Source organism: Choloepus didactylus, chromosome 1 (genome assembly GCF_015220235.1).
Source record: "Choloepus didactylus isolate mChoDid1 chromosome 1, mChoDid1.pri, whole genome shotgun sequence".
In the NCBI taxonomy this organism is placed as follows: Eukaryota; Metazoa; Chordata; class Mammalia; order Pilosa; family Megalonychidae; genus Choloepus; species Choloepus didactylus.
The window spans coordinates 139,992,206-140,018,121 of record NC_051307.1 but is presented as its reverse complement, the minus strand read 5'-3'; the positions used below and the strand labels follow the sequence as shown (position 1 = coordinate 140,018,121).

The 25,916-nt window shown below is 38.9% G+C and overlaps 1 protein-coding gene across 3 annotated transcripts in view; it reads left to right on the top strand.

Moving 5' to 3' along the window:
- The first annotated feature begins 659 nt into the window (after positions 1–659).
- Positions 660–25,916, top strand: part of MME (membrane metalloendopeptidase) — a 134,580-nt gene continuing 109,323 nt past the window's right edge. Inside the window, exons 1-3 of one of the 3 annotated variants that reach the window (XM_037842128.1) lie at positions 660–894; positions 5,402–5,571; positions 6,306–6,341. In XM_037842128.1, the coding sequence (XP_037698056.1) occupies positions 5,412–5,571; positions 6,306–6,341 (196 nt within the window). In that variant the 5' untranslated portion in view covers positions 660–894; positions 5,402–5,411. The other 2 variants (XM_037842136.1, XM_037842143.1) reach the window with 2 other exon arrangements.

The window sequence follows — 25,916 nt, the reverse complement described above, 5'->3', positions numbered from 1 at the left end:
CTTGAGAAGGAATTGCAGTTATCTTTCGTGAAAATGCTGTGCTACTTGGTTGCATTAAATTAACAAGGATACACACACATTACAGTTTTAGTAGGTAGAGCAGATACACTTGAGCTTATTTTTCCCTTTCTCCCCTGTTACAGCTCCCATTCCCATCCCACTCCCTCAGGTACACACCATTGTAAGATTCCCTGAAATCAGTTGGTGGGAGTGGAGAGTTCCAGTACAGATGGTAGCTCTTGACATCATATTGGTCTGACCAACGAAGAGAAAGGAAGGAAAGGAAGAGTAAGAGAGGAAAAGAAGGGGAGTGGGGAGGAGAGAAAGAGAGAAACTAAAGGGGAAAAAGGGAAGGAAGGAGTGAGGGAGGGAGAGAGAGGGAAAAAATAGAATGAGAAACGGAGGAAGGAAGCTTGGACGAAGGAAGGAAAAGAAGGGGCTAGAAAGAGCGAAAGAGTGAGAGACAATCATTATTGTCTCAGGTCCACTAGGGAGAGAGCTAGAACCTTCAGAATCCCGAAGAGGCAATGTATTGTTTTCTTGAAAGCCCCGAAGCTAAGCAATTCCAAGAATGTCTGACCAAGCCCTTTTGGGAATGGTGAGGTGGGGGACGGGGGTAGGGGGTGGGGGTTCTTTCTCACCGCCCCCCCCACCCCACCCCACCCTCACCCAACCGGCCCCCTCACACGATGTGACAGGATTTGGGAGACCTAGCGGAAACCTTCAGGTCACCCAGGGAACTGCTCCTCTCGCTGGTCCTGCAGCGGCGAGGCGGGGTGGGGGTGAGAGCGCCGAGACGCGCGGGGCGCGGAGATGTGCAAGTGGCGAAGCTTGGCCGCGCGCAGGCGGGAGCAGTCGCCCAACTCCCGGCGCGGGATCTGCTGAGAGGCCACGGTGAGTCTCTCCGGGTGCGTGTCGGAGGGATGCCCGGGTTCCCCGTCGCCACGGGGCCCGGGCCCGGGCCGAGGCGGGCCCGGAGTCGGGCCTCGGCTCAGTGCCGCCGCCCAGAGCCCGCGCTGCTCGCGGTGCGCCGGGGCGGACTCTCGGACTGACCGGCGCTCGGCGGGGCTCCCTGGCCGCCCTCCCGCCCGCCACCGCCGCCGCCCGGCCCCTCGCGCTCATTGGTCGGGATGTGTCTGCTCAGCAGCCTCCAACTTCTCCCGAATCCCACTGGTGAGTCCCGGGAGAGCGAGCTGGCACCTGGGAGCTGGGGGAGAAGGGTCCAAAGGGAGCGAGCGCCTGGGGCATCGGGAGCCCGAGGGGCGGGCACCGGGAGGGTAGAGCGGCTAAGGTCCTTGGCTAAGGTCTGGCGGGATCCGAGCGCCCCGGACCCCGCGGAGGTGGGCGAGGGAGGCGTGCCCTGTTAGGAAGCCGCAACTGGGACCTGAAGTCTGAGGGAAAGGGGCAAAGAGGGTGACCTGGAGGAGGGCTCTGCAAGTGATGTCAGGTCGACTCTTCAGGTTCAGTTCAAAAGCTCCCTGCAGCCTCTGCCCCGGGGAGTTAGGTTCGGTTACCGATATCAACTCGACCAAATTGCAGCGGTGTTGATTTGGGGGCTGGGGATTTCTCATTTTGCTGTAGAGACACTGATTTTTGTTTTCATTTGGCTTTTGTGGGATTTTCTTCTCATATTTAACTCACTTTACTATTTTTTACATTTCTTAACCTGAAGATCTTTTCATAATCCCACCTCTTGATTTCTCTTTGAACCTTAGTTTTCTATTATATAACTTATGCTGATAGCGTGTTTAAATCACACAGAGGTTTGTTGGCAGGACGTCGTGGGGCGGGCGGGGGGGGGTAGTTCTTTTGTATATGAAAGTTTTAAGACCCTCTCCTTACTTAACCGTTCTCGGTCTACTTGCATTATGTAAAAATAAGGGTAACTGCAACGAAACATCCCTTTTTAGCCATTCGATCAAGTCTATTCCTCCTCTTATGTGACTCAAATGGCAATTTTATTAAACTGAACACCAGTCCCTGACTTACAGTGTCAGCATTTCGAAGCTGCTAACGGACAAACCGGCAACGAAGGCATGTAGCTCCACTCTCTCGCATTACTGCTGAGTTCCAGCACTTTAAAAATACATTGTCTGGTAGTTTCTTGGATTCGATGCTGTGTGGTTGGTTGTATAGATGCACTACACATGGGAGTAATGTGGTGGGGATTTGGTGTCTAAACTCCATATTCCAGGCGGGCAGAACACTTAATAATTAATGTCGGAAGAAACAAGATTTCTTCTGTATACCTGCCCTGCTTTACTCCTGAGACTACAGTTTAAATGCTGAACCTATATCTCGCTCTTCCTTGCCTCAGTTTCCATAACACACACTCACAACCTCAAGGACTTTACAGAAATAAGATAATGTAGTATTATGCTGTGAAGATGAAAATTGCTTAGCTTTGTAAAAAGATGAAAATTGCTTAGCTTTGTAAACTTCTCTTTAACGAATCAGTTATCCTCCAAGTTCTCTGATTTCCCTGTCTCATAAGTGATATGTTTATACTCAACTGGTATAAGGACTGCTGCTTTACATGGCTTTGGAATTCACCTTCACTTAGGTAAAACAGTCTTTGTGATGTTTTGAAGCTGAAATTTGCAGGAGAACTAGTGTTGGGTCATAGCGCCTAAATTTCTATTCTCTTCTTCTGTGAGAGTGTCTGCTTTTCTGTTTCAAATTTTCTGACACATCTCCAGTTGAGGTGAAATGTTTTAATGATGTGAGTATATTTTTGCCTATTCTGGTTTAGGTGGGAGTAGAAGTACCTGTACCAACTTTATAATTATATCTTGTATTCTCTTGTTTAATTGACACCCTCTTTAAAATGGGGTTCGTGTGTGGTTGAGTTGTATATATATTCAAGTTCCTGGGGTTGATGGTCTGTTCCGTACTGAGGGTAAAAAATTCTGACTCCTATTTTCTTAAAAGAACATGGTAAGTCCATCAGAATTAACTGGAAATGAATGACAAAGTTAACTGGTAGCTTAGACTTGCATCATTTCTGCCTCTGCTCAGTGCTGTTGAAAAGTACTACTTAAGACCAAAAGACTTCACTGAAGAATTTACAGAGTGTTTACCAGAGGGGCAGATGGAGAAAGAGCTTGCAGATGATTCAAAGATGATACTCTTTTGATGCAGGCAAAAGGACTAAACAGTTTCAGTCACTGCCTTAATTTTCCCATAAGTATTTCTGCAGCCTTAGACGCAGAACTGTTAAGAGCCCAGCTGCCTCAGCACCCCAGTTTCAAGGGTAGGAAAGAGACACGAGGGGAGAGTAACCCAAAGAGAGAACAAGATGCCTGCCAACTAGCTTTAATACCCTGTGAAACCTGGCAGTGCTGAAAAGCACTTTTAATATAACCTTGTGGCTCTCCTAGCTTCCCTGCTTTAAGTTTTACTTAGAGAAACTGATTGCTATTTAATTAAATGGAAAAATGGGTCATTATATACCAGGAAAATATATTTATTATTAGAGCAAGGGGAGAAATAAATACTCAAGTAGAAATATAGAGCAAAAATGGTTAATATTCAGAGGTGCTTTAGGTTAGTCTTGAAAACTTCTGGGGGAGTTGGGGAAATTATTCTTTTCATTGTTTACCTCTCTGTATGGTGTCCCAGTATTAAATTTGTTCCTATCTTTTCTTTCCCCAACCACCACCCCTACCATAGACATCTTAATTAAAATAGGACTACAATCAATGTAATTCCATATCATAACCCCAAGGGCTGTGAGAATGAGCCAACATGAGTTACATAACCATTAAGTAAGATATTTTAACATTCAGGTACATTACATTTCACTTTTATTGAGCAGACATGGTTTTCATTGTCTAATAAAGTGTTTTTACCTGATTGTTTGTCCTTGGTTATAGCCTCATGTAATCAAGGGGACAGCATGCTTAAGACTTTTATCCAGAACTCTAAAGTCCAGTTGTGTTCACTTACTAGTAATTCACTGGGGAGATTAAATTTCTAGTTATTTGCTAGATCTCCCAGACCACATTTGTGGAATCTCTTTTTAATTTCCCCTGTGCCTCAGTTTCTGTAAAACACATCCTCAGGGAATTGTATATATTCAACAAATATCTTTGAACTTAAGAGCATTTCTGAGCAGTCACTTCATCTAGGAACTCAATTATACTAATCAGCATATATCCAGATATAAACAGCTAATGTTAACTTAAGTTGTTCTCTTTCTACAGTCATGTAGAAAAAATGAAGTTGTCTGTTCTAAGCTTTCATGAAAGGCTGATTAAAAAAAATCACTAGGCCTCTAAAAGAAATATAATGAAATTTAATATGTAAGCTCATATCCACTTAATTTTCCTCCTAAACTTGTGCAATAAGATGTAAAGTAGTCTTTGCTGTGTGATATTGTTTTATTTCAAACAGTGACCGAATGTGCTCTTTATAAAGAACATTTACTAGTTGTGTAATATTGGGCAAGTTATCTTGACTCTTCTGTGCCACAGTTTCCTAAAGTTAAGAACTGGAATAATAACCACCTTATGAAGTTTGAATGAGTTAATACATGTAAAGCACTAAGAACTGTGACTGACACATAAGAAGTACTCAATAAATGTTAGTTATTATTAGGTTAAATGCAAGAAAATATATATCTTAACATGTGATACAATGACCCAAAAGGTAGAATTTTTAAAATCATTTTTCTTTTTTCTTCTTCAGTTGCACCAGGAAACATTGATTATTGTTAATATCTTTCATCCCAGAGTATAAAATGGTGACTTTTATTTATGTGAGTGACCATTTTCAGACCGTTGCATAACCAGTTAGCAGATACTTGTATCAACAGCAGGAGTGATTTTGAACTATAAAAATAAATGTTTTTCTTAAGAGTTAAAAATAAACTACCTCAAGTGTTTGTTCTCTTTTGTTTTTATCTGTATTCTTATTTAAAATTACTGCTTAGTCAAAACCTCAAGGCATTGGTCATTGATTTCGAATCCTGTAAAGGAAACCACTGGAGCAAGATATAAAATTAACCTTTGATGTTAGTCTAAAGTTCAGAAGGGTGAGTTAAACACTTTCCTTAATGATGGTACAGCAATTATTTGCTTATGAACTGCTGAAGTAATCCTACATGAGTATTTAACTGAGTCTCTTTGTCTACTTTTCCTTGGCTTTTCAGTGATTTGTCAAAAAACCCCACAAAAGCTGGTGACCGGGACCTGTCAAATACATCTGGTTTTACAGCCTTCCCATTTCACAATCAAAATTTTGACTTTTTGACACATAACTTTTATTTCTAATTTAAAATAAGCTAACCTTTGACTTTTATTCAGCCACATTAAGCTTCTGGAAAATTTTATATATATTTTCTCATTTTATCTATTTCTTTGTTATTAGTATTTTTAGTTTTCCTTTTTATCCTTTACAGATTTTAGGTGATGGGCAGATCAGAAAGTCAGATGGATATCACTGATATCAACACTCCAAAGCCAAAGAAGAAACCACGATGGACCCCCTTGGAGATCAGCCTCTCGGTTCTTGTCCTGCTCCTGACTGTCATAGCTGTGACAATGATTGCCCTCTATGCAACCTATGATGGTGAGTTACTCCCACACCTGGGCACTCAGAAATCAAAAAAGACAGGGGATTCTTTATCTCCTGCTCTTACCATCTAACAAATAAGTTAAGGTCAAAGATGATGTTGTAAAGATTCATTTATAAAATGTAACATGAATGTGTCAAAATAATTACCTGTAACTGAAGTACAATATCTTTTATGTATGAACTAAATTATTAATTATCAAGTATATTTAGTATACTCATGCTTATTTTATGAGGATACTAATGTATAATTTTATCTGGTTAAAGCATATACAATTTTATGGCCAATTTCAATACTAGACATTAGTCAACTTTTGTTGTGCTGTTGATATTCTAAAAGTCTTTACAGGAATGTATAAAGTGTAATTTGAATCTTTGAAGTTTTTCATGATAAGAATTGGAAAAGATTGGTTCCTTAATGGGAAAAAAAAAAAAAAAAGATTACCAGATTAAAACAACTGAGTAGTTTAATTTAGTGTGTAGGGCCTAGGGATTAGAGATGATATAATAAACTCATTTTTCTTCATGATCAAATTTTAAATTTAGAATTTGCCTATTTTATTTTATTTCCATATTTTTTTCTTAACCACTGACAATGATGTATGATACTCAGGTTTTAGTTCTTGTTTTAAGGAACTGCTTGTTTAATTGACAATTTTAAAAAGAACAGATAGGGGAAACTTAGAAAATGTGTATTTCAAGTATTTATGCATATATCCTCCTTTTTCTAGATGGCATTTGCAAGTCATCAGACTGTATAAAATCAGGTAAGCGGATTTTAAAAAAATTAATAGCTTTGCAATTAATGTTTAACATTTAAAAATCAAATGCTCAGAGGTAAATCTCAACATTTGCCTTGTTTATACTCTTATTCATCAAAGATCACTTATTTATGTGTTGGACTTTATATTCAAGGAAAATCAGAATACATGTAAGTACTCAGATTACTTAACTACTTTATTCAAAAGAGTGATTCACTGGTTTTAGCCCAGGGGTATATGGTAGAGCAATAGAGAACTATATCTGGCTTTATGGAACTTGTCATCAAGTTGGAAAAACAAAATCAAAACATAGAAAATGATGAGCATCCTCTTATTAAGTGTTAAGTTTCTTGATGCAAATCATTAGATGGGTAGGAACTAGGAAGGTTACAAAGTGTAGTCATGTATGGCTTCATGGGGAAGTTGGGATTTGAGGGTCCTTAAAGCAGGCTTAGGATTTGCAAGTGGAGGCAGCAGAGGAGGGAATTCCAAACATAGAGAAAGAACAACACAAATAAATCATGTTGTATAAAAGCAGTGAAAATATAGGTGTGATAGATACAGGCACGTTGCAGAGAGCCTAGAAAATCCATGTATTAACCTTGATGTGGCAATAAAGAAGTCATGGATATTTTCTTGAGAAGAGGGGTTCTAAGGCAAAAGTTGAAAGATGACTCTGGGAATGCTAGGCTGGATGGATTGAGTGAGAAGAGATAAGCTCAGGGGTGGGCATGGGGTCAGGAGGGAATGGACAGGGGCTGCTGCTTTACTTTAGGTGTCAGCTGAGACCTGTCTGTGGTGGGATGAGAGAGCTGTGAGACTACACGAAGAAGAACTGGGATGACATAACACAACTGGCTTGCTATATGAAATGAAAGATGTACATGAGTTGAAAATGACACCAAGTTTTAAAGCATGAGGAACTTGGGAGAATGGTGGCAGCCCACACAGAAATAGAGAAGTTAGGGGGCAAGTGGGAAGGAATGTGATTAATATAGATCTGGATGTGTTTGGTGTAAGTCAAGAGTAACATCCAAAAGAAGATAGACAAAAGGAAGGTAGAGATAGGGTATAAGTCCTAGATGCTTTGGATTTGGCTTCAGTCAGCTCAAGGGTGATAATTGAAGCCTTGAGAGAATTTGAGTTCCCAAAAGGGGAAGAGAAGGACAGGGCTGAACTTAAGAGGACATCACAAATTAAGATGAAAGGAAAAGAAAAACCGGAGAATGAGACAGAAGTGTATAGAGCTATATGTCACATCCATAGAATGGTGAAAAAAAAAAAAGGGCAGTTGACAAGGAGAAGAAAAATGATATCTGGGTACAATTTAGCAGAGATGTCAAATGCATTAAAGACTGATAAACTAGGAGGAAACTAGGGTCAGTACATAAGTGAATGTTTCTTAAAACAGTGTAGGCACAAACATAAGAGGGTAGCTGAAAGACAAAGTAGGGAAGGGGAAGATTTGGGAAGGGAGAAAATGGTAACTTTGACAAGTTGGAACATCTCCCAGCCAAGGTACTGATTGTCAGAGCCTGTTAGACTTAAGTGTGATGCAGCCATTTCCTTGGGGAATAAAGAGACTTGTTTTGTGTCTGGGAAGCCCTTAAAATTGGGAAGTTCACCTTATGTTGAGCAGCAAATGGCTGATATCCAAATTATGTCTGCCTCAAGCTGCCATACAAAATGTCTCAGGTATGTGGCCATTCCACTTGAGGTCCAGAGTTAAAAAAAAAAGAAAGAAAGAAAAAGAAAAAAAAAACATCAAAAAGCAGTACAGGAAAGCAAAGGACACACTTAGGACATTAGACTAACCTAGAAATCTGAGACATTTTCCCATCATCATTTTGCCAAAGTCATTGAATAACCAAAACCCACATGGGAACACCCAACAGAAAATGGTTAAAATCTTTTGGGACAGGTTATTTCTTAGAAGAAATGTAAACATTGGAAAGGAGGTTTAGAATCTCAGTGAAGGATATGAATATTGAGTTCACATGCCAGGTAGTTTGGTGTACATTTATGGAAAATTTCATGCATCTTATTTTATATATACTCCTAACCTCACCCACAGATTATTTTGAAGCAAATCCCACACATCTAATTATTTCATCAATAAATAGTTTCATATGTGTCTTTAAAAGGTAACAACTCCTTTTTAAAACACAAACCCAATGTCATTCTTGCACCTAACACATTAATAATTTATTATTATCAAATACCTCACCCGTATTCAAATTTCTCCAATTGTCTTTTGATTTTTTTTTTTGCATTTTTTTCATATTGGATTCCAATAATGTCTATATACCTCAATTAGTTGATATGTCTAATTCTAAATTAATCTATAGGTTCTCTGTTGCTCTCTTCTTAAACATACACACACATTGTGTCTCTATCTCACTTTCATTTTCTCTCTTTCCCTTGCATTTTATTTTTGGAGAAATTGGATTCTTTGACTATGCAGGCATATTTTCTGTGAATTTTGTAAAGTTGATTTTTGTCCCAGGGATTTGGGCTGGGTCCTCCAGTATTATCATCTCCAAGAAGCAATATAACATTTGGAATCTGGAATCTTAGATGTGACTTAATGTTTAGGACATTTTTTTTTTTAATAGTTTTTGGCAAACTCTCAACTCATTAAAATATACTTAACCTGTACCCTTTAATTGTAGCTTAAAAATCATACCAAATGTAAAACATCTCCCAAAACTATCTTGGCAGAGAAATGTACACACTATAAATAACTTCAGTGGTAGACAAGGTTGCTGTGTCTTTTTCTTCATTCTGTTTTGTTGTTTTACAAGCTATTAGAATACTTTCAAATTCTCAGTTACTCTTCTTCCTGGGGAGAAAAAGGACGATATGCCCCCCCCCACCCCTGATACACGCTTCAACCGCATGCACATAAATACACAGCTCTTTACTAGTCAGGAAATTTTCTTTGCCACAAAGCAACTCCTGCTTTTAGAGGTTGCTGCAAATTATGAAAACTCAAGGGAAACCCTGGACAAAGAAAGTAATAAAGAAAGGCGAGAGTGAGAAGAGTGGATGGAAAGGAAAATAAATGGAAAGAAAGATGTAGATGAAATGAAAAGTATGCTGCCAGCAATTGTATAGATCACTTTAAAAGACTGGGATAATTTAAACCCAAGAATAGAAATTCTTAAGAATTGGAAAAGTAGTCATTGATACTCATGGCACTACTTTAAGTGAAAGTTGGATCCAAATAGAATCTTTCTCCTAATGGAAGAGAATGTCATGGCAAGTGAGCTTTTCTCTTTGATTCTTTAAAGTCAAAGAATAGACATGAAGCCATGCCAAGGCTTATAAAAGACTGCAGAAGCTGTGAATCATCTTGAACTCTTTTAGGTCGTAGGTACTTTAAATCTGAGCATCTATATTTATAATATATATAATGATGTGTATAGTAAACACTTTAAAATTACTTAAATCTATGGAAAATAACTTGCCTACATATGAAGTGCATCAGTGTGAAAGATTACACCAAATCTAATTTAAACAAATACTACTTAGCAAATAACTTTTAAGACAGCATTGTGAAAGATTACACCAAATCTAAAATAAGCAAAGACTACTTAGCAAATAATTTTTAAGACAGCATTCAAACCCACTATTAAAGTATATGTAATATTATTCATCTCTTACTTACCATATAATACTGTCAATAGACCTTGTATGTGATTCCTCAAATCTCTCTTTGTAAGCCTAAAAAATTGAAACTGGCTTCCATTGCATTACAACCTTCCTAACTCAGAAGGTTTGAAGGAACCATGGTTTTAAATTAAGATTTCTCAACTTCATCGCTGTTGGCATTTTGGGATAAATCTTTATTGTGGGGGCCTGTCCTGAGCATTATGGCTTGTTTAGCAGCATCCCTGGCCTCTAACCAATCCCAGTTATGACAAAATGTCTCTTAAACATTGCAAAATCTCCCCTGGGCATGCAGTAGGGAGTGGCTGGCCAGAATTGCTTCTGGTTGAGTACTACCAGTTTAAGTGATCTCAAGAAGTCATTCAATGCTTTTCCCTTTGTGGTAGGCAGAATACTACCCTCCACTCCTAAAATGATATCAATGTCCTAATCCTCAGAAACTAGGAATATGTTAGATGGCAAAAAGAAGTTTGCAGGTGTGATTAAGTTAAGGATCTTGGGATGTAGAGATTATCTTGTATTATCTATGTGGGCCCAATGTAATCACAAGGGCCCTTATAAAAGGGAAGCAGATTCTGGGAAGATGGTGGCATAGAAAGAAGTGGAAGACTTAGTCTTCCCCAGAACAATTCATAAATGAACAAAAAACCAGTAAATAACCTGGAATGGTAGCGGGGAGACAAACGTGACAGTACATTCAACATCCACCAACATGAATTGGGAGGAATGCCTGAGATCACAGCATAAAATCTGTAAGTAAAATTGCGGACCCACGCTGAGAGCCCAGAACCTAGAGCTGGGAGCCCCTCCCTCACGGAAGCCGCGCCATGCACTTTCAGCCCAGCTCCAAGTGAGGTTTTAATAATAACTGCTCAATACAGACAGCGAATCCTCAACAAGCAGACAGAGGCTTTTGGTGACAACTGACCTTAGGAGAATCGGGCGAAATATTCTGTCTCTTACTCTCTCTCTATGGAGAAAACCTCAGCCCACAAGGTGTTGCAGTAAAGACGGCCTCACACATTCTGCATTCTGAAACGAGCTGAGAGCCCCGTGGCACAGCCAAGTGGCCCAGGGCTTCCCTAGAGGGACGGCGCACACTGATGATGTAGCACGGCATCCCCCTCGGCTGAGGGAGGATCGCGGCTGGGAGGGGGGATCTGCTTGGAGAACCGAGGGGCGCTACGCCAAGTCCAGTGTTTTATGGGACACTGAGAGAGAGCTGCCCTTCCTCCCTGGCCACCCATGCACGCGCCTCACATTCAGGGTGGGCGACTCCAGTGGTGCACCCAGGCTGAGCTCTCCAACTGAACACACAAGAATCATTTCCCCTCACTATGCGGGAAAAAAGGTTGAGAACTGACTGGAGGGATATAGGTGGCTCACAGATGCCATCTGCTGGCTACTTAGAGAAAGTGTACATCACCAAACTGTGTCTCTGAAAATTTAGATCGATATCCCTTTTTTTTTGATACAACTTGAAATAACCCTATCAAGCAAAACAAATGCCAAGAAGCCAAAAACAACAGAAAATCTTAATGCATATGATAAAACCAGATGATTTGGAGAATCCAGATCCAAACACACAAATCAAGATTTCGGAAGAAACGTTATACCTTGCAAATTTAATTAAAGAACTACAATCAAAGAATGAAAACATGGCAAAGGATTTAAAGGACATCAAGAGGACTATGGTCCAGGATATAAGCGCCATAAAAAAGACCCTAGAAGAGCATAAAGAAGACATTGCAAGAGTAAATAAAAAAATAGAAGATCTTATGGAAATAAAAGAAACTGTTGGCCAAATTAAAAAGACTCTGGATATTCACAATACAAGACTAGAGGAAGCTGAACAACATCTTAGTGTCCTAGAAGTCCACAGAACAGAAAATGAAAGAACAAAATAAAGAATGGAGAAAAAAATTGAAAAAATCGCAATGGATATCAGGGATACGATAGATAAACTAAAACGTCCAAACTTAAGACTCATCGGTGTCCCAGAAGGGGAAGAGAAGGAAAAAGATCTAGAAAGACTATTTAAAGAAATTGTTGGGGAAAACTTCCCCAACCTTCTACACAATATAAACACACAAAGCATAAATGCCCAGCGAACTCCAAATAGAATAAATCCAAATAAACCCACCCCAAGACATATTCTGATCACTCTCAAATACTGAAGAGAAGGAGCAAGTTCTGAAAGCAGCAAGAGAAAAGCAATTCACCACATACAAAGGAAACAATATAAGACTAAGTAGTGACTACTCAGTGGCCACTATGGAGGTGAGAAGGCAGTGGCATGACATATTTAAAATTCTGGGAGAGAAGAATTTCCAGCCAAGAATACTTTATCCAGAAAAACTCTCCTTCAAATTTGAGGGAGAGCTTAAATTTTTCACAGACAAACAAATGCTGAGAGACTTTGTCAATAAAAGACCTGCCCTACTTCAGATCCTAAAGGAAGCCCTACCAACAGAGAGACAAAGAAAGGAGAAAGAGATATAGAGAATTTTAACAGATATATATAGTACCTTACATCCCAAATCACCAGGACACTCATTTTTCTCTAGTGATCACAGATCTTTCTCCAGAAGGGACCATAAGCTGGGATATAAAACAAGCCTCAAGCAATTAAAAAAAAAAATTTGAATATACTCAAAGAACATTCTCCAAACACAATGGAATACAAATAGAAGTCAATAATTTTTGAACTATAACTCCACTATTTACTTCCTACATGATAAAAAATACACAAACTCTAAGGACAAATCAGTGGTTTTGAATTCAATGTAAAATATGTAATTTTAGACAACTATATAAAAGTGGGGGAATGAAGGAGTATAGGAAAATAGTTTATGTGCCCTATTGAAGTGAAGGTGGTATCAAAGAAAAACAAGATTGATAGGGATTTAAGAGGTTAATTTTAAACCCCACAGTAAACACAAAGAAATTATCAGAGAATATAACCATAGAGATGAAATTAGAGTTTGGGTTAAGAGAAATGGGGGAAGGGGCAATGGGAAGTTAAGAAAGGAGTGTAGGGTTGCTGCTTGAGGTGAAGGGAAATTTCTAGTAATGGATGGTGGGAAAGAGCATTACAACATTATAAATGTGATTAATCCCACTAATGGAAGGCTAGGGAGGGGGTGGAATTGGAAGATTTAGGCTGTATATATGTTTCCACAAGTGAAAAAAGGAAGAAAAAAAAAAGTCTAACTAGGCAACAATTGAATGCTAAGGATGAACTTGGGTGGGATTGGAGGATAGAGGACAGGTGGCTCGAAGGGACACAGTTGAGACATAAGGAAAAGAAAATACAGAATGTAAGCATTGTATCATTGTTGAATCTCTTATACTTCTTAGCTGTGCTTAATGGAATTACATAAAACAATGTTCTTGTTCATGGAAAGTACATACGTGAATTATAGTGTATGTTCAAGGATGTGTGCAGCTAACTCATATGTTCAGAAGACAGAGAAATATATGATGGATGATAGATAGGGAGGGAAAGAAATAGTGATGTGACAGCATGTTAAAGTTGGTGGATTGAGCTATCGGGGGATGGGGGTCAGGGTAGATGGAATTCTGTGTATGGGGCTAGTATTGTTTTTGCGACTGTTCATGTAACTTTGAATTTATTTCAAAATTAAAAAAAAAAAAAAAGGGAAGCAGTAAGGTCAGAGTCCGAGAAGGAGATGTGATTTGGAAACAGAGGGAGGAGTAATGTGTGTGGCCTGTAGGAGCTAAGAAAGGCAAAGAAGAATTGTCCTCTAGAGCCTCCAGAATGGACGCAGTCGTGCTGACCTTTTTAGACTTCCAACCTGTAGAACCATAAAATAGTAAATTTGTGTTGATTTAAGCCACTAAATTTGTGGTAATTTGTTACAGTAACCATAGGAAACTAATACATCTTTCTCTAGTTCCTTTATTTTAAGGCTGTCTTTGAAGAATTAAAATACACACATACCCACACAAATTTTTCCCACCTAAATGCTGTTTTATTACATAAACTGAGGTGTGCTGTGTAAAGGGATAGATACGGAAGGATTGTCATAGATGAATGGAGTAGCATAGAGTCGAACAGAATAATACTAGTTAGCACTTATTGAATGTTTATGTGCCTAGCTCTGTTGTAAGCAGTTTAGGTGTATTAACTCTGATCCTTATAATGGCCTTGTGAGGTAGGTACCATTATTACTTTCTTTTTACAGATGAGCAAACTTGGTTTGGGATTCAAACCCAGGCAGCCCAGTTCCAGAGCCTGTATCTGTGACCTTTTCTCTATGCAGTCTCAAAGGAGATCAAAAGCCTTTCAAAGTTTAATATCCTATGTCTCTATATACAGCATATGAATGGATTGCCTCTCTACCTGCTAGAACTTAGAGATAGAAGGCATGAGATGACTCAGCGAGTTGAAATAATTAAATCTAGACCTAGAAGGAGGAGAAGACTATTTCTTTGGCCCAAGAAGCCAGTTACTTTCCTAAGAACCACAAACAGCTTCATCAGTGATTTTAGTACCTCAAAATGCAACATGGAATCAGAGCTTTGAAGAAGCAAATGTTAGAAGTGTGGTCTTAAACTCTTCAAGGGCCAGAAAGGTAAATTTATATACTATGTCAATGCAGATCATCAGAGAGAGCAGGACCACCTGTACAGTTGTACATGTTGTACACTGCACAATTGTATGTGGCAGCCCTGTGAGACAGGTTTGTGGAGCATCAAGACCTGGATGAAACACCTCTTGGTACTATCTACTCTTTTACTTTAATAATTCTGTACTCACCAAGCAAAACTTTGATGAGTATGTAAATATTATTGCAAGGAAAGAGGGCACTCTGTTCACTGGAAAGGTATATCCAGCATGGTGAGATGATCTACTCACAGTTTGATTTAATTATCGCTGTTATGTAGCTTGAGCTATGAAGCTTGAATTGAAATGATCTTTCCAAATATCTGGTCATTTTTGCAAGGGCCAGCTCCTGGTAATGATATATTTGAGTATGTTGGCACCAGCCACTGGCCTTTCTTTAGCAGCAGTGGGCACCTCTGCATCACTGTGGACCATGATCCCTTCCTTTTTGCCTGTTGACACTCCAGCAGCATCCACGAAGAAAAACTGACACAAGTAGAGAATACAGGACACAAGTGTTGCCAGGCCTGTAGCAACCTTTCAGAATAAGAGATAAGGCTATTTCATTCTGTAATTAAGTATGAAAAAAATCCTTCAAGCAGTAAGAACACAGCAGGTACCTTGGTAGAAAGACTGCTAAAGCACGCTTTTGTTAATTTAAATGTGGCATACAGCAGTTTGCTTTAGGTGGCTTCCCTGAGAAGGTTCTCATGACCATTGTGCAGCAATACACCTTAAATTTTTCCAGTCAAATTTAGCATCTGTTAATCACATGTTGTTCTCCAAGGAAATGAGTCGATTATGTGATACAAAAATATATAACATACGTTTTTCCTATCTTTGGGGTAAATTTTAAGCAGTAGTTCACCTTCAGTTTTCTTATGCATGGTCAAGGGTAGAAAACAGATAATTTGAATTAAGCAATTAAATTAGTGAAGGAAAGAACATTAGAAAGAAAATCAGAAAGGTTTATTTTGGCTACAAAAATTTGTTTACAGCTACAAAAAATACAGAGTGTAGTTTAGCCTGGGAAGAGGATCCTGGTTTTACACTCAACATTTTAGAGATAATGAGAAGGTGCCTCCTTAGTCAAAGGGTTCTGCTTTGTCCTGCTGATCACCAAAACCATGAGGAAGCAAAGTGCTCTCTACTGGGCTTTTTTTTTTTTAACCATATTTTATTATTTTTTATCACATTTTAAAAAATTATGATTGTTCACATACCATACAATTATCCAGAGATCTGAAGTGTAAAATCAATTGCCCCTGGTACCATCATACATGTGTGCATCCATCACCACATTTAATTTTTTTTCCAATTTTTAGAACATTTTCATTACTTCAGAAAAGAAATAAAGACAAAAAAAAAAAAAAAAAGGAGACTCCACAATCTTTCCATACCCCTATCCACCCCGCTCCATTGTTGACTCATAGTACTGGTATGGTAACACTTGTTACTGTTTATGAAAGAGCTTTGAAATACTACTAACTGTAGTATGTAGCTTGCAACAGGTATATACTTTTTTTCGTTTATGCCCCTCCACTATTATCCTTAAGTTGTAGTGTCATACATCTGCCCTAGTTCATGAAAGAGACTTCTAACGTCTGTACAGTTAATCACGGACATTGCCCACCACAAGGTCCACTGCTCCATACATTTCCATCTTTCAACTTCCAACCTTTGCCCTGGTGACACACATGACCCTGAGCTGCCCCCTCCACCACACTCACGCACCACTCAGCACTGCCAGCTATTCTCACAACATGCTACCGTCACCTCCGTTTACCTCCAAACACCCAAGTTCAGCCTAGTTGAGCACTGCTCACAACGAGCACCCACTCCCCATTCTTCAGCCTCCCTCCACATCCTGGTATCCTATGCTTCATGTCCATGAGTTCACATACTACAACTAGTTCCCATCAGTGAGACCCTGCAATATCCATTCCTATGTGTCTGGCCTATTTTGCTCAGTATATTGCCCTCAAGGTTTCTTCATCAGCCCATCTTTTTTTAAGAAGGTTTTGTTCACACCTCGCACACTCCATCCCAAGTAGACAATCGATGGTTCCCTGTATAGTCACATACCTATGTGTTCACCACCCTCGCCACCATCTACACAAGGACATCTCCCTTTCCTCCACAAAGCAGGAGGAAGAGTCAGAGAAGGCAGAGAGGCAAAAGAAAAAGAAAAAAGAGAGAGAGAAAAAAAACAAGACAGCTAGGAAGCAGCAAAAGGAAAGATAACCTTAAACTAAAGTAGAATAATCAGACAACATCGCCAATGCCAAGAGTCCCATACTCCTCTCTTATGCCCCGCCCTTATATGCATTTAGCCTTGGTATATAGCCTTTGGTATATTAAAGAAAGCAAAATACAATATTTCTGTGAAATATAGTCTCTAGTTTGCATTGATTGTATTTTTCCCCAAATACCTCCGTTTTTAACACCTTGCAAGGTTGACATTCATTTGTTCTCCCTCATGAAAAAACATATTTGTACATTTTATCACAATTGTTGAACATTCTAGCTTTCAATGAGTTATACAGACTCAGTCTTTATCTTTCCTCCTTTCTTGTGGTGTCCCACATGCTCCTAACCTACCTCTTTCAACCGTATTCATAGTTTTCTTTGTTCAGTGTACTTACATTGCTGTGCTACCATCACCCAAAACTGTGTTCCAAACCTCTCACTCCTGTCTTTTCCTATCTGTCTGTAGTGCTCCCTTTAGTATTCCCTATAGAGCAGTATTTTGTTCACAAACTCTCTCATTGTATGTGTATATCAGAGAATATTTTAAACTCTCCCTTCTATTTGAACCAGGATATAGGATTCTTGGTTGATGGTTTTTCTCTTTCAGTATCTTAAATATATCACACCACTTCCCTCTTGCCTCCATGGTTTCTGCTGAGAAATCCGCACATAGTCTTATTAAGCTTCCCTTGTATGTGATGGATTGTTTTTCTCTTGCTGCTTTCAGAATTCTCTCTTTGTCTTTGACATTTGATAATCTGATTGTTAAGTGTCTTGTCGTAGGCTATTCAGATCTATTCTGTTTGGGGTATGCTGTGCTTCTTGGATCTATAATTTTATGTCTTTCATTAGAGATGGGAAATTTTCATTGATTATTTCCTCTATTATTGCTTCTGCCCCTTTTCCCTTCTCTTCTCCTTCTGGGAAACCCATGATACATATATTCTTGCATTTCATTTTGTCCTTAAGTTCCCTGAGACATTGCTCATATTTTTCCATTCTTTTCTCTATCTGTTCTTTTGTGTGTAGGATTTCAGGTGTCTTGTTCTCCAGTTCCTGAGTGTTTTCTTCTGCCTCTTGAGATCTGCTGTTGTATGTTTCCATTGTGTCTTTCATCTCTTGTGTTGTGGCTTTCATTTCCATAGATTCTGTCAGTTGTTTTTTCGAACTTTCAATTTCTGCCTTATGTACACCCAGTGTTTTCTTTATAGCCTTTACCTCTTTTGCCATATCTTCCCTACACTTTTTGAATTTATTTAGCAGTAGTTGTTTAAATTCCTGTATCTCAGTTGAAGTGGAAGTTTGTTTCTTTGACTGGGCCATAACTTCATTTTTCTTAGCATAGGTTATAGTTTTCTGATGTCTAGGCATCTGGTTTCCTTGGTTACCCCAATCAGGTTTTCCCAGACCAGAACAGGCTCAGGTCCCAGAAGGAAGAAATATTCAGTATCCAGTTTCCCTGATGGTGTGTCATAGAGTATTGACACACCCTGTGTTTTTCTGCCCAGCAGGTCGCACCCATCAGCCTGTCACTCCAGACTGGTGTAAGGAAGTGTGGCCCATGGGGGTTTTCCCCCAGGCTCTGGGCTCCAGTTCTGAATGAAAGGCAGGTAGTAGAGCTTGGCACTGCCTTCTTCCTTTTAGGGAAGATATGCCCCCTAGAGAGAGGTCATTTGCATATAAATAGATTCTTTGTTTCTCTGACTCTGCTATCTCCACCCTTGTCTGGGTCAGAGTGCTGCCAGTTTAAAATGGCTGAGGCTTTCTCTACTGTAGAGCACTGGGAACTGAAAACGGCTGAGGCTTTCTCCACTGAGCCACCCAAGTTGAGAGAGAGAGAAAGGGACAGAAAGCCCCCTTTCAGGGTCAGTCTGTAGCCTCCAGGTTCACCCATCGGCCAGAGATAGCACCCGATCCTTTGGGCTCCCCATCCTGAGACAGATACGTCCCCTGGCTCTCCAAGGTCAGTCATCACCAAAAGCCTCTGTCTGCTTGTTGGGGATTCATAGCTTGTATTGAGCAGTTAACATTAAAACCCCAGTTTGAGTTGGGCTGAGATACATTCGCTTGTTCAGAGTGCTGCTCTCTATCACAGCGAGGCTTTGCAGTTCAGGCTGCTGTGAGGGAGGGGCTCCCGACTCAGGTCTGCAGTTTTTACTTACAGATTTTATGCTGCAATCTTGGGCATTTCTCCCAATCCAGATTGTTGCATTATGTGTGGCCAGTCACAGTCATCTCCCAGCAGTTATTCCAGGTCTTGTACTAGTTGTTCCTGGTTGTTTATAGTTGCTCTGGGGAGACTGACTAACTTCCACTCCTCTCTATGCTACCATCTCCTCTCTCTGTTGCTCTACTGGGCTTTGGATGTAATCAAAGCTCAAGTTGATACAATTAATAGATTTTAAAACATTAAAAAGATGAGAGAATTCAATGCTATGTTATCATAATAGGAAAATTGCACAAGTCCCTTAATCCTAAAAATAAATCATTCTCTAATACCATTTAGAAGAGACTGAAAAGACTAGGTATAATGCACAGGTATATATCATTTAAAATGTAATTTCATGAAAGTTATGATAGTTTTGATCCTGTTTTTGGATTAGCTGATAACTGGAATATTCTCTAATCAAAACACCCTCATCTCTTTTTTTCTATTTCCACAATGTCCATTTACAAGTAATCTCATAGTTAGATCTTATGCAAGCTATTAAATGTTAAGTTGCCTACTAAATCTTAACTAGATAAATTAACTCAGTTTTCTCTGTTTGAAGGAGCACACATTATTTGCTAATATAGAGTTATGTTGAGGAATAGTCTATGTAAGTAGTAAATCACCTAGGAGGTTAAAATTGTTTCAGGATTAGACACTGGAAGCATTGTTTGCCTGCCCTGGCATTTCACTTAAGACGGAGTCAGCGAAGCATGTGGGGTAGTAGGGTTAGGTGTAGCAGCCATCTGAAATGAAGCCAAACCACTAGGTCTTCCAGAGAGTGGTTACTAGGGATAGTCCTGCTTCTGGGAAAATGTACTGGTTTTTCCACAGGGTTGCTGTGGAATGTATAACTGATTATGTTTCCCTTTTCACCCTGACTACTAGAAAGTCAAGAGCCAAATTTATTTTCAACCCATATAGGATCTCATTGTATTCAGTTGTTTCATTAGCATTAGTCCTGCGCCCCCCTCCTTTTTGTCTTTTATCTGATGTTTATGAATTTGTTTTATGTATCCCTCTAAGGCAACTTTTAAATTCTTTTAGGCACAATGTAGGTTAATAAATAGATGAATAAAAACATAGGTAAATTCCAGTAAGAGAAATGTGCAGTAGAAGGTCTGTTAAATGATAAACTTTATTTCAAAGAGACACAACTGATATGTGTAATTAAGGCACAATCTTTAAAGAGCATTGCTTCTTTTTCCTCTAAATCAACTTAGCCTGGGAGAGCTAAGATGTAAGCTGGAGCCATATCCTGTGTTGTTGGTATGCAATCTTAATTAAGTCAGTTTAGTTTTCCTTATCTATAAAATTGGGAATTAAAAGAGTCTCATAGAGAAACAGCAAAGACTAATGACAGCCCATTTCATGCTTTGTGTTCCTCAGGGAGCTGTACCATAGGTATTATGCACAGATATGTATCATTTAAAATGTTATTTCATGAAAAATTACAAATGTGCTATACAAAGCTTTTTATTGAAAGTCAAAAAGCAGATAATGTATATTTTTAAGTGAGAGGTATGACCAAAATAAAACAAAAGAATGTACATTTTAGATATTCTCAGGTAAAAATGTATCATCCCTTATAACATTTTCTTTGATACTGTGCTGTATCTTAGCATAGAGGGTGACACTTCAGCCTGCTGATTAGTTAAAAATGAGCATTTGGACCCTGGTTTCCTGTAAAGCAAAATCTACCAATAGGCACTCCTTGATTTGAAAACCAAGCTACTATTCTCATCATTGCAAACTCACTGTGAGCCATTCCCTCACCACCGATAACCCCTATAAAGAAATCAGCCAGAGGAGATTGATCCTTGTTATTCAAAGTGTGGCCCATGAACAAACAATTTCAGCTGGAAACTTAGAAAAATACAGATGCTCAGGCTGCCTCAGACACATTAAATCTGCATCTGCATTTTTAGCAAATCTCCAGGACATTAGTGGCACATTAAAGTTTGAGAAGTACTGAAGAACAGTAGTTCTCAGCTGTGGCTACTAAGGTGAGTAATTTGGGAAGACTTTAAAATATACTCATGCCAAATATGTCCTTCTCTGTCACAAAAATTCTTATTCCTTCAGTGGAGTGGTCTGTGTTATGCGTTCAGAAGGAAAGCAATTTAAGTAAATCAATTGACATTAAGGGTATAGGAATTGCCTGGGCATTCACATTTTTAAAGAAGGTATATGTTAACCAACTGATTTCTTAAATGGGTGTAATATCAGACTTAAGTCAGAGTGGGAAACATACTGGGCCTCTTTTGCTGATAATCAGGAGAAGCTGAACCTGGCATTACCTTTTAAATTTCCCCAGGGTGAACAGGTCATGGTTGTTTCCATAGAGACTTCAGAACAGTATTTTCCTTATCCATGCATTCATTTATTCATTAATCTATACATTTGTTTACTCATTTCTTCCAAAAACATTAATTGAGCACTTTCTTATGTTGAATACTTTTCTGAACACTGGGAATATGAAAATAAGATAGCCCCTGCCCTCAGGAAAGTGAGAACTGGGTCAGGTTACAAGTTACAATAAGGTCTGATAGGTGCAGTGACAGAGAAAAGAAAGTGTGTTGCAAGATGTATGACAGAGAGCACCTAAACCAGATTAGGCATGGGAATGGGCAGCTGGAGAGATAGTAATGGGGCCAGGAAAGCAATCCCAAGAGGGAATGATGCCCATTAGTTCTGGAAGAGAGCCAGGAATTGTTAGATCATTGGAGACAGAGGATGCACATATGTGAACCTCAGTGCAGGATGGAAGCAAGAGCTTGGAGAATTCTGGAACTGCAACAGATTCTTGATGGCTGAAGTGTAGTATAGAAGATACCAGGGAAGCAAGAGATGAGATTGGAAAAGTAAAAGGGGGCCAGGACACTTCCTGTCAATCAAGATGACAGCATAAGACACTCTAGTGTGCTATTCCCACCCAGAATCTTTGAACAAGTAGCAAAAACTGAAAGAGCCATCATCTTCAAAACTCCAGAAAACAGTTAAAGGGTTGCAGTAATTGGATGAGTGCTGAATCAAGAAAACTCAGCTTATAAATGGTAAGAGAAGTTTGTGGCACCCTTGCTGGCCCTTCTTCCATCTCCTCCCCAGTGCAGTGTGGAGCCATGGCTGTTCCCATTGTGAGTCCCTGGCTCTGTTCTGGGAAGGGCAGAGTAACCCCTATGCACATGCTGGGGTGACTGTAAGTCAGTGCCAGTCTTTTGGGTGGAAGCCTGAAAGATTCTCCAAGGAAACTCTTCTTGGGCTTACTTTCCCAGAACAAGACCTGCAGACAGAGATAGCTTGCAGACAACCAAAGCAGTGTAAGAAACTATTAAGTCTAAGTGGCCTGGGACAGAGGATTATGTGCTTCAAGTCACACAGTAGAGCACATGGTAAGGGGAAAGGTCTATCTCAGAAGGAGTAGAGGGGGCATTCAAATTCTTGTAAAAAGGGAAATTCCTAAGGCTATGAGAAAGCACAATCTCAGGAAAGACAAATGCTCAGATAAGGACCTGGCTTTTCACATTCATCTCAGGGTTATCTTCTGGATAGGATGGCTAAACTCTAAAGGAGTTCAGCCAATGCAGAGACAATTTGCAAAGACCATGAAAGGTGATTTTTGCCTTGGATTGTTTGTTTTTATTAGCTTCTGGTACTCAAGGAAATCTCTGTCAAATCACAAGTTGATACAGAAAGTTCAGGGATTAAATCCCAAGTAAATATTTTCAAATATTAAAATAGACAGCATACAACAAAAGATTATGAGACATACAAAGAAACAGGAAATGATGGCCCATCCAAAAGAACAAGATAAAAATCTAGAAACCATCAATGAAGAAGACCAGATATTGGATATAATGAATAAATTAGTAAACAGTGTTTTGGTTTCTTAGGTTGCTGAAAGCAGATACCATGAAATGGGTTGACTTAAACCATAGGAAACTATTAGCTTACAGTTTTAGGCCAAGAAAATGTCCAAATCAAGCCATCATCAAGGCAATGCTTTCTTCCTGAAGACTGACTGCCAGTGATCCTTGGCTCCTCTGCAACATGCAAGGCACATGGTGGTGTCTGCTGGTCTCTTCCTTCTCTTCTGGGTTTCACTGATTTCTGCTTCTTGCTTCCATGGCTCGCTCTCTCTCTCTCTCTCACATTTCATTTATAAAGCACTCCAGTAACAGAATTAAGTACCATCCTGAATGAAATAGATCACACTTTAACTTATCAAAAGTTCCTACTTAATGATGGGTTTACACCCACAGGGATGGATTAGATTTAAGAACATGTTTTTCTGGGTACATACAGCATCAGACCACCACAAAGAGCCTGAAAGACCTGTGGAACATCATCAAGCCTACCAGTATTCACATTATGGGAATCCCAGAAGAAGAAAGAGAGAAAGGAGCAAAAGGAATATTCAAAGAAATAATGGCAGAAAACTTCCCAATTTATGAAAGACATGAATATGCACTTGAAGAAGCCCAATTAATCCAAAACAGGATAAACTTGAAGAGAACCATGCCTAAACACATAGTATTCAAACTGTCAAATGGCGAGGACAAGACGGAGTTCTAAAAGCTAGAAGAGAAAAGCAACATGTTATGTACAAAGGAGTCCTAATAAGATTAAGTGCTTTTTTCTCATCAGAAACCATGGAGGCAAGAAGGTAGTGGGACAAAAATATTAAAACTACTGAAAGAAAACAATTGCCAACCAAGAATTTTGTATCTGGTGAGTCTTTCTTTCAAAAATAATGGAGAGATTAAGACATTCCCAGATAAACAAAAGCTGAAGGAGTTTGTCACCAAACCTGCCCTATAAGCAATGCTAAAGGGAGTTCTTAAGATTGAAAGGAAAAAAACACTAGACAGTGGATTGAATGGCATAAAGAAATAAAGACCTCTATTAAAGGTAATCATACAGGTAATTATAAATACTAGTACTATTGTATTTTTTGGCATGTAATTGCACTTCTTACAGGTTTTAAAATGCAGATGCATTAAAAATAATGATAAATCTGTGGTTTTCTGCCTACAGGGTATAAAGATATAATTTGTAACAAGTATAGCAAAAAAGGTGGGGGAACAGAGGGATATAGCACAGTGTATATATATACTACTGAGGTTAATTTAGTATTGAATCAAACATGATTGTTATGTATTTTGGTTGTTAAATTTAAGTCCCATGGTAATCACAAAGAAAATATATGAAAAAAACAGAGAAAGAAATGAGAAGGGACTCAAAATGGTAAATTAAAAAATCAAATAAATATGAAGGCAGGCATTAATGACAGAATTAAGGGACAAAAAAGTATAAGACTGTATCCCAATCAAACTTCCAAGCAGCCTTCTTTGCATAAATAATAAAGCCAATCACTGAATTTATATGGAAGTGTAAGGGGCCCCAAATAGCCAAAATCATTTTGAAACAGAAGAGCAATGTTGGGGATTCACACTTCCCAATTTTAAACCCGATTACAAAGCTGCAGGAATCAAAATAGTGGGATCAAAGTAATTTAACTGTCACAGACAAAGATATGTACCAATGGAATTGAACTGAGAGCTCGGAAATAAACTGTCACATCTATGGCCAGTAGATTTTTGGCAAGGGTGCCACATGATTGGGAAAGAATAGTCTCTTCAACAAGTGCTTGAAAACTGGGTGTCCATCTTCAAAAATGAATTCCCCCATGCCATACACAAAACTCAACTAAAAATGTATCAAAGACCTAGATACAAGAGCCAAAACTTTTAAACGTCTAGAAGAAAACCTATGGAAGCATCTTGAGGACCTTGTGTTTGTTAGGCAGTGGTCTCTTAGTCATTGTACCAAATGCATGAGCAACAAAAGAAAAATTATATAAGTGGCACTTCATCAAAATTAAACACTTTTGTGCTTCAGAGAACTTCATCATAAGTAAAACGACAACCTACTGAAAGGAAGAAAATATTTGGAAACCACATATCTGATAAGGATTTAATAATCCAAATATTTAAAGAAACACTGCAGCTCCATAACAAAAAGACAGACAGCCTGATTAAAAAATGGGCAAAAGAATAGACATTTCTCCAAAGACGGTATACATAATGGCCAATAAGCACATTATAGGATGCTCAACATAATTAGCCACTAGGGAAATGCATATCAGAAGCAGAAATGAGATGCCATTTCACATCCACTGAAATTGCTACTATTTAAAAAATGGGAAATAACCACTGTTCGAGAGGAGTTGGTATGAATGCAAAATGGTGCAGCTGCTGTGGAAATTTGTTTGTCATTTCCTCAGAATGTTATGTATAGAATTAGCAGAATATCTGGAAATCCCACTTTAGTTATATACCTCAAAGAATTGAAAGCAGGGACTAGAACAGATATTTGCACACCAGTGTGAACATTCACATTATTCTCAATTGTGAAAAGATGGAAGCAATTCAAGTGTACATCAGTAGAGAAACTGATAAACAAAATGTGATATATATGTACAAGGGAATATTATTCAGCTGTGAAAAGGAATGAAGTTCTGATACATGCTTCAACATGGGTGAACCTTGAAGGAATCATGTTGCAGGAAATAAGCCAGAATATAAAGGACAAATATTGCATGATGTCACTGATATGAAATAGAGTAAGCAGATTCATAAAGTCAGAACCTAGAATACAGGTTATCAGAGGCTGGCGTGGTGTAGGAAATGGGGAGTTAAAGCTTAATTGTTACAAAATTTCTATTTGAGGTAATGGAAAAGTTTTGGTAATGGATGGTGGTGATGGTAGTACAATATTGTGAATGTAATTAGTGCCACTGAATTATATATTTGAATGT